The sequence below is a fragment of the Dendronephthya gigantea genome, unplaced genomic scaffold, assembly GCF_004324835.1.
Source record: "Dendronephthya gigantea isolate DGI-Jeju-01 unplaced genomic scaffold, DenGig_1.0 000012F, whole genome shotgun sequence".
Classification (NCBI taxonomy): Eukaryota; Metazoa; Cnidaria; class Anthozoa; order Malacalcyonacea; family Nephtheidae; genus Dendronephthya; species Dendronephthya gigantea.
Window position 1 is genome coordinate 1,785,239 of NW_021163022.1, and position 11,296 is coordinate 1,796,534.

Genomic DNA, 11,296 nt, shown 5'->3' on the forward strand with positions numbered 1-11,296 from the left:
TGTATCACCGGAAATTTCACTCTGGGAGACTGGATCCAAACATGCTGAAGATCAAAACATTCGAAAAAGCAATTTGTATTCGGTATGGTTTAATTTATTTGCTTTGTTTACTAACAGCAAACGGTTTTGCCTTGTTTTGCCTCGAATTCTGGATAATTCACAGTTTATTCTATCTATCAGCGAAGGTCATTTACGAGCTGTAACGTGTGTTATATAACACTATATATAGAGATTTTTGTGGTAAAATTTTTAACCACCTTGTTGACTTGTGACCGATATTTTTCAACTGCTCGTCGGTATTTTAATAATACAAATATTCAAATACTATATTTCAATTGTATCTGGGCAAGATGGCAGCGCAGGCTTCGTGTTTAGACTTAGCTTTGGAAGGGGAACGGCTTTGCAAAGCTGGGGATTGCCAAACTGGTGTAGCGTATTTCGAAGCTGCAATACAAGTCGGAACTGAAGATTTAAAAACATTGAGCGCTGTCTACAGCCAACTCGGAAACGCTTATTTCTTTTTGCAAGAGTACGAGAAGGCCTTAGAATTTCACCGACATGATTTGACTTTAACCAGAACTTTGGTAGACCGCGAGGGAGAAGCCAAAGCTAGTGGAAATCTGGGAAATACGTTGAAAGTTCTGGGGAAATTTGACGAAGCAGTTGTGTGCTGTATGAGACATTTAGAACTTTCGAAGGAATCAAGGAACAAGGTTTGTCAAAATAAATAAACTGCTGAATTTCATTTATATACTGTAGTCGGTTTTTTTGGCCTTCACTATATAACGTTCAAACTCACGTTCGTTGTATTTAAATCGTGTTTGATCCCGAGTTGTGTAGTATAAATTATATGTAGTGCAGTAAAATTAAGGAGACAATATTCTTTGCAAAATTTCACGAAAAATACTATAGGAGTACATTTCCAGACGGTGTTTATATTGCCGACATACCCTCGGTCGGAATGTTGAAGTTCAATCGAAGTATATATAACCTTACATCGTACAGCAACGTATAGTGTAACGAAATATTTCTGACTGTCGAATTGTAATATATTTTGCCCACGTATTGTAACCATTTTCCTTGGAAATGTCTTTTAAGAGCGTGCATCGATTCGAGTGATATAAACTGATAAAAAAAAAACTTGAGTAAAGCCATATCTTGTGTCTGCATTTTATGTACCTTATAAGACTGTCTAGAACCCATAGTCGATGTTCTAGGCATCAATTATCGCTTAAAAAGTATATTCATCAAAATATGCTTTAATTGGACTGATGTAAAAGAAAGCTTGACTGTGAAGTGTGAATTGATTAGGCTCCCCATCGTCCTTGTTATTTCAAGTCGCGCGTTTTCGCAATTATTCCACTACATTCAGGGCAAGAAACAATAAAATTGAAAAAGGGGCATTTCTGAGACAATTTTGCATCAAAGGCTCACTATAGCGTGGGATTTAATACTTTCGAACAATAAGAGGATTAATATTCGATAAGCTGAGGATTTGAACGAATAAGCAAAAAGCTCCTTACTATCCTTGCAAAGACAGGAAAATATAAATCTAATTGCCCAAAGGCATTATTTTAGAAGACTGAAGCCAATGTGCATATGCTTAGTGGCAATATGTTCCATTGTACCTTATGAAGAAGGGCCACAAATGATATGTAAACAACATATTTTATTGTTATTGAAAGAATTTGTTGTTTTTACCAAGTTTAATTATTTATTCTGAACTTTTGCCCTAGAAACTCGGAAAAAAAATTATTCAATACATTGTGAAAACTACACATAATGTATATGAATTATTAGAAACACCATTCTGAATCATTAAAGAACATATATTTAGCCCAAATCTTTTTGTCATTATTCATTAGACATTGATATTCAAGTCACGTTAAACACAAGCAGATTAAGAGAAGCAAACACACCTCTTTTATTACTTTTCACCCTACAATTATTTGTATTAGGCTATAAAGGTATATAGAATGAATCAGTGGCTATCATTATATTCAGGTAGTTTTTTTTAAATCTAAGCAGCCCAACTAGAGTCCATAATAAAAAATGAAGATGCCTATATTCCCCCCATTATATTTCTTGCAATTTTGACATGTGATTAATTATTTTTGTGAAAAGGGATAGAATATTCTAATCAACACGATACTGATTACTTTTTTATTACTGAACATTGCTATTAAAAAATTAATTGATTGTTTGCAAATACCGGTTTGTAAGGTTTACGTGAAAACATATAATGTGGGTGGCTCTATGCTATGAAGATGTTAGTAAAGAAGACATCCTTCAGCAGGCCTTTTGCACTGGCAAAATGAATTCTAATTGTTAAGAAAATATTGTTGCATGGACTGCAGTGAAGAAGGGCCCCCCACTCTTTCCTAAGAGAATGTTTATCAGATAAAAATTTGTGTGGGCTGTGAAACCGGCAGTAGGTTTGGTTTCTACACCACTGACCCCCCTTGCATCCATTTTAAACAGGCTCAGGAATCCTAGCCGTTATATTAGTGTTAGGGTTGTGAAGAATGTAAGAGCAATTGTAATATTGGGTCACTTGATTTGATTACCCACAAAAAGAGTGGTATTTTAAGTATGAAAAAACCTGATATAAACCAGGGAGATACTGTATATAAATTCAGGTAATGATGAAGCAAGATGTAAAACAAGAAGGATATGGGTGCAAAAACCACAAAAGCTAGCTAATTACAACATTGGGACTATCTTGCAACTCTATTAAATTTGTGGTATTAAAATATTTCCGGTAATTTTTGGTTCATCTTGACCAATTCTGTTTTACTCTTCCATGATAATCACATTCTTGATATTCAGAGATACAAGACCATTACTAGACACCTAATTGTGTGGCAGGGGGGTGTTGCTGATGGTATTCATTATCATATGATGTTAATATACCTAAAAAAAGAGTCAATTAAGGAAGAAATCAGTTCGGCAAAAGATAAATATATAAATAGATTGCACACACCAAGTTACACTTCTGGCGTTGGCCCTTTTTCAGTTATAAAATATTTTTTATTATCTGGGCAAAGGGATTGAGGAGAGACAATCCAGGCTCTGGGGAGGGAGGCTTTGGCCATTTTTTGCTGATTCGCAGATCGTTTTTGGTTAATAAGAACGAAATTTAGTAATTTTTTACGTGTTTTTTGGCAATTTTCAGTGGACGCTCATAATTTAGCCATCACGCTGGCAAATGGCAAAAATTCATTGTGGCCATTTGAGCTTTATGAAAATAAAAGATATTGTTGTGTTATGTTTGTATATTTTGTATTTGAGGATAACCGTCTATAATGTCTATGTTGTTAAATGTAAAACCTTACTATATATCACACTATTGGGATATACATTATATATACATTACATAGCTTTCACTTGAGTTACGGGATATTTTGCACTGTCACTGACGGAGTAAAAATTTTATTAAAGTATTAAATATTGAGCAAGAAGTTCTTCTCCAACGTATTTATGGTTGGGGTGTTATTTATATTTAAGGAATATTAGGCCAGTGGCAATGATAACCTGCGATCTGGCTTATTAATATAGGATCTAGCTTGAATTATTAAAAACGCTTTTTTAAATACAATCTCTCTTCCTCAATCGTTTTGTTATAAACAATGTAAAATCACTTTTCCCAGTTTAATGAGCTACTGTGTAATCCTCTTTTTTATGTATCTGTTCACTGGCTTAGAAAAACGGGGAGAGATGATAAAAAAAGTTTAAAAATATAAAATGCGAAACTCGTTGTCAGTTTCAGACCTCTGAAATACATTATGCATGAAGTTTCATGTCTCGTTTTTTGATTTGAATTTCTATATTAATTTTCTACACCTTGCGTATGCCTATATGCTATCTTCAGTCAAAACAAATCATCAATCATGATGAATATTGATTATTTTACAAATTAGAAATGATAGTCACGGTTACTACGGAAATTATCCACATTTGTGAAAATTCTAATGGCTTTAGCCTTTATGGATGGACTTGTCCGACAGTATGTCTATTAAAGTGCCTATATCACTTGTGGGATCTTTACAGATTTGAATAGAGCTTGAAAAATTAGTTTATAAGTTCTACAACCTTTTTTTATATAATTAAATAGTTTCGAAAATACGTCGGTTGGGGGGACTGGGACTCAGGAATGATTTGCAAACACGCCGTCTTTTATAATGTAAACATAAAAAGTTTCACTGGCGATATAGTTTGCGCTTTTGAAGAAAAAAATGCAGGAATGATGCGTTGTGTATGGCTGAGCAACTGGGCGAGTTTTTCTCAAAATATTTTACGTTATTGGAAGATCGAAGTAAAATTACGATTGATTATATTATGTTTGACAAGAACTCGGTTCCTGAGTCCCAGGCCCCCGAGCACGACGGAAATTTAGTCAAATCGTCATGTTTAGATGTAAATATCTCCGAAACTATTTAACTATATCAAAAAGGGTTGGAGAACTTATAAACTAATTTTTCAAGCTCTATTCAAATCCGTAAAGATCCCACAAGTGATATAGGCACTTTAAAGACTATTGTCGTGTGAATAGAGACAATATCCGTCATCTTTGCTATGATATATTTTCAATTTTGAAATATTCAAATTTTATTTCTAATGACATGAAAACGCAGAAATTTTCCCAGCAAAAGTATTTTGATTGCAGCTATTTTTGTTTTTCAGTAAATTCCTTGTGTAAACCATTCATTAGTAAACGTATTTCCATCTGTGCATTAACGAATGATATTTATCCCAAGTAATGCAATCTGGCTTAATTCGCGAGCGACGCCAGTCACTCCACGTCATTCACTGATATTCCGAGGTGGACTGGACTGTGTGGACTGGACATGCTACAGCCATTTCGTTCTAAAGCAACCTACAGACTCCTACCGTCATCCTTAGCGGGCATCGGCTAATACGCAAGTGGTCAATTTAGTCCAGTCCGTTTTTTACTAATTTAGTCCAGTCCGCGTTGTACAAGGCCAGTCCAGTCCGCGTTTTACCATATGCCATATTCCGAATATTATTTTTAAATTATTCATCATGTTGCCATTAACTATGTCAATACAGTTTAGTTTTTCAGAACTGAACGTCAGTTCAGTTTTCCTATTTATTTATTTATATATATATTTTTTTTCATCATATAGTATAAGTTTAAAATGCAATAAGCTTCTTGTAAAGAAAAGAAGTGGTTAATTATGTACGTAGACATTACTATATGGGCCAGAGTACGCAGAATTATGCGATAATCTCCTTGGTTTCCGTCTTGATAAAAGCCATTTGCCAATGAACATTTCAAAATCATCGGACATTATGTCCAGACAGTCCAGTATAGCAGATACCTCCTGCAGTCATAATGTTACAATGAAAATGGCAGAAATGGGTTTCTTTTAAACGTGGTAGTCCATGTTGCCTGTAGTTTCTGGTATAAAGCAATTTAATCTTTTGCCGACCATTTGACCATTATCGTGCATTTCATTTATTCATTCCACTCTGTTAGGTACTTGAAGCGAGAGCACTCTATAATCTGGGAAATGTTTATCATGCAAAAGGAAAACACGCGGGTCGAAACTTCCACCAGGATCCTGGAAATTTCCCCGAGGAAGTCAGAGCACCTTTGGAAAAAGCTGCAGAGTTCTATGAGTAAGTAAACTTTTTATTTCTTTATGTCTCGACACTGCGCATGTTTAATGCTTTGATCGATCATTTAGGTCGAATTTAAAACTTGTGCGTGAACTGAAAGATCGCAGAGCGCAGGGTCGAGCCTGTGGTAACCTTGGTAACACCCACTATCTCTTAGGAAATTTCAATAAAGCGATAATTTATCATAAAGAGGTAAGGATCTGATATGTTAGGAATTGATGAGTGTTTTTTACTGTAGTGGCCTTCTCATCAATCCGGGTTCGGTTAAATGGGAAGAATGATTGAGATTAGTTATCAAGGGCAGATTCTGGCGATCAAGGCAAAATCTCGCTATGTCGGCTATGATGAACTCTTGGTATTTCTAGGTTTACAACCCCCCAACCCCATCCAATGAAGTTTTCACATGCAGTATTCAATAGATATTTAAAAACTATAACGGTTGTTTGAATTTTCCCAGCGTTTGACGATCGCTCAAGAATTTTTTGACATGGCAGCGGAGAGACGGGCGTATAGTAACCTGGGAAATGCATACGTTTTTCAAGGAAAATTTGATCTAGCTACCGATTGCTACAAGTATGTGAAACTTCCTTATCGTTGGATAAACAGGGGCCGGTTGTATAAAAGACTAGTTAACTTTTAACTGTAGTTTAAGGACAGAGTTGCCAATCAGAGTCGTGTGTAGTTTAAGGACAGAATTAGCCAATCAGAGTCGAGTGAACTAGGATTTAACTGTGCAAAATGTAGTTAAAGAGTTTTATACAACCGGCGCCAGGTGAAAAAATTTTCGTTTCTTTGTAATACGGCAATGGAACATGATGCACTGTTATCACGTATAGAGAATCCATTTCATGAGGCTTATGTATATTTTCTTATTAGAAGAGAAAATAGTCTGGAGGTTGATCTCAACTATATTTCGTCTTAGTGAATTTTTTCCGTATTTAAACTTACTTAGGAAAACCGTGACAATAGCTCAATCGCTGGGAGACAGAGCGGTTGAGGCACAGGTAACTAATGTTTTGTCATAATGTTGTTTGTTGCCAGCTGGGTTTTCTGATTTTAGTTTTTGATTGTCAGCTTAAAATAATGGGAAAATACTGCTAGATGTTGCATGGTTTATGATTCATACAACAAAGAAAGCTGTTAGTTATCACATGAATAGATAGTGCGTTAATTCCATGAGATAATCTCGCCCAACAAAATATACAGAATGCATAAGCTGGCCTTTTAAGCTACTAAGTATTTACCTTTGATATATTATTGCAGGCTTGTTACAGCTTGGGTAACACATACACTTTGCTTAACAATTACGAAGAAGCTTGTAAAAATCACTTGAAACATCTTGAAATCGCCCAGGAGCTTGAAGACAGGTAGGAATGAACTATACCTAAATCATAAACTTCATGTAACCTTGAACGAATTGTATTTCAGGATTAAACGAAAAAATTATATTCGACAACAGCTCTGAGGAATCTTTTAGTACTTCGAGATTTTCACGTCAGAAATAAAACCAATCAAAACTCGTTATTGACCTGCCTTATCTTCAAAACAAAATTCCGTTAAGATATACGTTTTTAGTGCTTACTCGTAATCCAATTTGAAAGTTCCCTTTTGACTATTGTAGATTGAGGTTGGGGTTAAAGATTAGCATAGTTAAATCTGAATCAAATGTCTGCAAATGACGAGTATTTTTCATTCTTATATTATTATAGAATTGGCGAAGGACGGGCATGTTGGAGCTTAGGAAATGTGAACACTTCGTTAGGAAATCATGAAATTGCTCTTGAATATGCCACGAGGCATTTGGAAATATCAAAAGAGGTAAATGTCGAAAGGTCATCAAAATGAAGGCGCGCGTCAATAAATGACCTACTTCACCTGAAGTTAAATCCTTAGCAACAGTCGACATTATGCCAAGGAGTACTAAATGAAAACATGAACTGAGCACTTGCTTATAATTGAAATTTTAATCACCGAATCAAGGTTTATATCCAATAAGAGCTGACTAAATACCGTTTAAATTAAATGCCTTTTCTTGTGTCCACGCCACCGCTACAATTAATGTCTGTGTTTTATATGATTATTCAGTTATTTGAGTAATTTCTTACAATTTGCCAAGCCCCTAACGTTTTTCTCACATGGAGACGAGATTTGCCGCATGGTTGCTTGTTTCTGTTATTATAATTAAAGCAATAAAGACTCGCCGGATACGCGAAGTAGGTCGTAGGTACAAAACAATTTACAGCATATTTCTGATTTCCGAAAACCCTAAAAAGTAAAGGTCGTTGGCTGTTGAAGATCAATTGTGTGTAAATAGTGTGTGTAAGCAGACGGTTACTCTGTGGACTATTGTGTGGGGGTTATCACGAACAGATATTTCGCTGTATTTCAACGTGTTTAAGGTTAGGAGATCATGGGGTTTAAATTTCGACCGTGGATCGTGAATAGTGGGTAGATTATCGTGTGCCGTGGCTAAAAATTGATGTGACGCATAGAACTCAGGTATATAGGTCAAAAAATGTGTCTTGAAAATCTTTGAAATCGTTTGAATGCAAGACAATTGATCCTATTACAAAAGTCATAACCATTGGGGATCTGTTGCCAGTTTTGGTCTAACGATGGCTGTCTTATAGGGTCGAAGGAAATATAACCATTTTAAACTTTTGCGTTTTGAATTTGGTGTATAATAAGGTTCTAGGATTCCTTCATTTTTTCGGTTCCGGAATTGTGTTTATATTGACTGGTTTTACCGGACAAGCAATTCATGATTTGTCAGATATACACTGATCGCTCATGTGATAATTCCTTCTTTGTATATGCCAGATGTATATCACGATGGCGGTATAGTCTGTCCTAAAATTTCATGTAATCGCGATACACTGCACTGCATTAAGAAATCGAGCCAAACGTTTTGCCGCTCTATGTCTAGGGCAACATTTCGTAACCAATAATTTACTACCATCGACACGCGCGATTTTCTACGCATTATCCACGAGCCACGACTACAGAACATACGCTCACGTTCTCGACCTAAAACAACAACAACAGAGTAATGTGTGATGATGACCCCTAGCGCGTTTCCTTGTATTTCTTTCTATCATGTTGATTGAATGAGCAATATCTCTGGTAGGTTGGAGACCGAGCTGGCCAAATTACGGCGCAAATGAACATTGCTGATTTAAAGACTTTACTAGACGTGGATGAAAAGCCAGTGTATAACAACAGGTTAGTGTGATGTATAGATATAGAAACGGGTGATTCAGGTGAAACAAATAATGGTCTGGTTTTTGAAACCTATATTATTCAATTCATCGATATTCAAATCCACCGAAGAATAGGTACAATTATTATAGAGCTGTGAAGAAATTTTGGCATATAAAAAGCAATTAAAATGCATTGAATAGTATATGTTATTTTTGTTACGCTGTTCACTAGAATACAATTGTCTAATCAAATAGGTGCATCGTCTGCCAGAATGGTCTTCTCTTTTCAGAAGTCTTCTTTATATTTCCGTCATTCGATAAAACGATTTGATAAGACTGTTTTAAATAATCTTCTTTGTTGCGAGCTGTCCGTCTTGAGTAGTAGCAGAATTCTGTTTCATATTTAAAACATATGTTCACTTCGTCTCATGTTATCAAATCCTCAATCCGTATACCGTTCTCGTATTATGAACCACTCAAGCATCTATAACAAAAAAGTGTGAAACTTCAAATTATTTCGTTATTTCCTCGTCGGATCTCCTCCCCCCCCCCGTATTCTGTCTGCAGTTCGCTTGTTTGTGTTTTTGTGGTCGTTTATTATATAACTATATGTACGATAAAAGTACGTTTGATTTAAGATTTCGCTTCGTTTATTTTGAATTGCTCATGCTAGTTGCCACCTCAAAACAAAACACCCGGGTCGAATGATAATGAAAATGTTTTCCCACGACCCATGATAACACATTCTGTTCAGGAACATTGGATTTCGCTTGGTTTTTAGAACCACTTGTCCTTGAGATAGCAAATTTTAAGCCGGCCATAATGTAACCAAGGAAAATTACGTATAATCTAAACAATACACTATGCGGTAAAATTATATCCTTTCAATGTTGATAGCGGCCTTGATTTTTATTTCGTATTGTTTGTATATAAAGAACTATGGGTTGACGATGACTCAAGTAGAGTTCAACCAGCTTTAGATTGCTTTTCAACCTTCTTTACAATCTTCATATCCCCCAACTGCTTTTTGCTATTTATGCCCCTGAATTATATCTTGGTTGGTAAATTATAAACAGATGTACATTATGGAGAATTATGGAGAATTATGATTGACTGTGGGTCTTTAAAAGTCACATAATAAACCCCATCGGAATTGAAGAGTGAATCGTACCCGTATTTTCAGGAGTTACGTAAACACCTCAAGGTTTTAAAATTTCTTTGCTTCTAAGCCACGAGATTAACATCATAACGTAAACTCTTTATTCTTCCCTTTACAAAGCCCTCTTGAGCAACCCATGCAACCTTTAAATAAGGAGTGGTATTATGGGCCTTCATGGTTATGTGACAGGAAATTTATTAAGGGGATGTTAAGGATATTGACTGCATGATTCCATGAATGGAAGCAGGTTGTACAAAAAGTCACTGTATGCCTATCATAGAAATCTTATCTGGCGTTTTCCATAATTATGAACCGTTCAGACATTTTTTTTCATTCATTCATGCAGAAAAAAGCAAACACATTAACCGCGGCTAATACTAATTCCATTTAACCCTGTCATTCACAAGAATGCCGTGTATTGGTCGAATTTATTAGGTGGAATTAATTTTTTTGCTTGATAGAATTTGGGGCAAGGTACATTCACTTTCCAGGAAAACGAAGTTGAATGATTATTTTTTAATAGAACGTGTCCCCCTTAAAATGACTGCTTTTTTCTAGCTAGTTCAAGTAAAATTATCTTGCCGGCTTCTCAATTTTCTAAATCAGACAAACACATTTAAAAATAGCCATAAGCCATGTGTTATAAATCTGTTTTACTGATGAATTATTTTAATCAGTTTGGATGTTTTCAATTTGAATTTTCGCATTCCTTTCAACTCGATGTAAATTACTATAAGAGGAAGAAAGTTGTTCAACATTAAAGAATTACGTGAATAACTTCCAGTTGGGTATGAGTGTTACCACTTACCACTGGGAAGTGTGATATTGTTCTTCAGTTTTGTATGAATTTATTCTGCAGTACAAACAGCTGCATGCACTAGGATAAGATATCGTTTTCTTCTTACTGAAAAGTTCCTGTCGCCATCTTCATAAAAAACAATTGGTCATTGGTGTGTAATTCAGCGACTGATGACCGGAACAAAAGCCAATGTAACTGGATGCTACATTTTTCACTCTATAATCAGTATAAATGAAATTTATTATTGGAAGATTAGCGTCTGGGTCTTTGGACCTTAATTCTATGCATTTTAACGATAATTTGTTAATTAGGCGACTATATACTTCATGCACAATAAAAATGCTATCCCGAAATTGGACTTAGTCATTCTAATTTCTTTTTGATCCTTACCAAAGAATAATCTAACCTCGTATCTCGGCTATGTTCGCGATGCAGCTCTGTTTTTTCCGATATATATAGAGTGATCGCCTGATTCGCCTCAAACACCGGAATTTG

At 35.5% G+C, this 11,296-nt stretch overlaps 1 protein-coding gene across 1 annotated transcript in view; it reads left to right on the plus strand.

Moving 5' to 3' along the window:
- Positions 1-85: 85 nt before the first annotated feature.
- Positions 86-11,296, plus strand: part of LOC114518826 (G-protein-signaling modulator 2-like) — a 35,880-nt gene continuing 24,669 nt past the window's right edge. The window contains exons 1-8 of the mRNA XM_028538826.1: positions 86-713; positions 5,501-5,643; positions 5,712-5,835; positions 6,101-6,216; positions 6,596-6,647; positions 6,907-7,010; positions 7,353-7,461; positions 8,771-8,865. Of these exons, the coding sequence (XP_028394627.1) occupies positions 351-713; positions 5,501-5,643; positions 5,712-5,835; positions 6,101-6,216; positions 6,596-6,647; positions 6,907-7,010; positions 7,353-7,461; positions 8,771-8,865 (1,106 nt within the window). The 5' untranslated portion in view covers positions 86-350. The remainder of the gene's footprint in view (positions 714-5,500; positions 5,644-5,711; positions 5,836-6,100; positions 6,217-6,595; positions 6,648-6,906; positions 7,011-7,352; positions 7,462-8,770; positions 8,866-11,296) is intronic.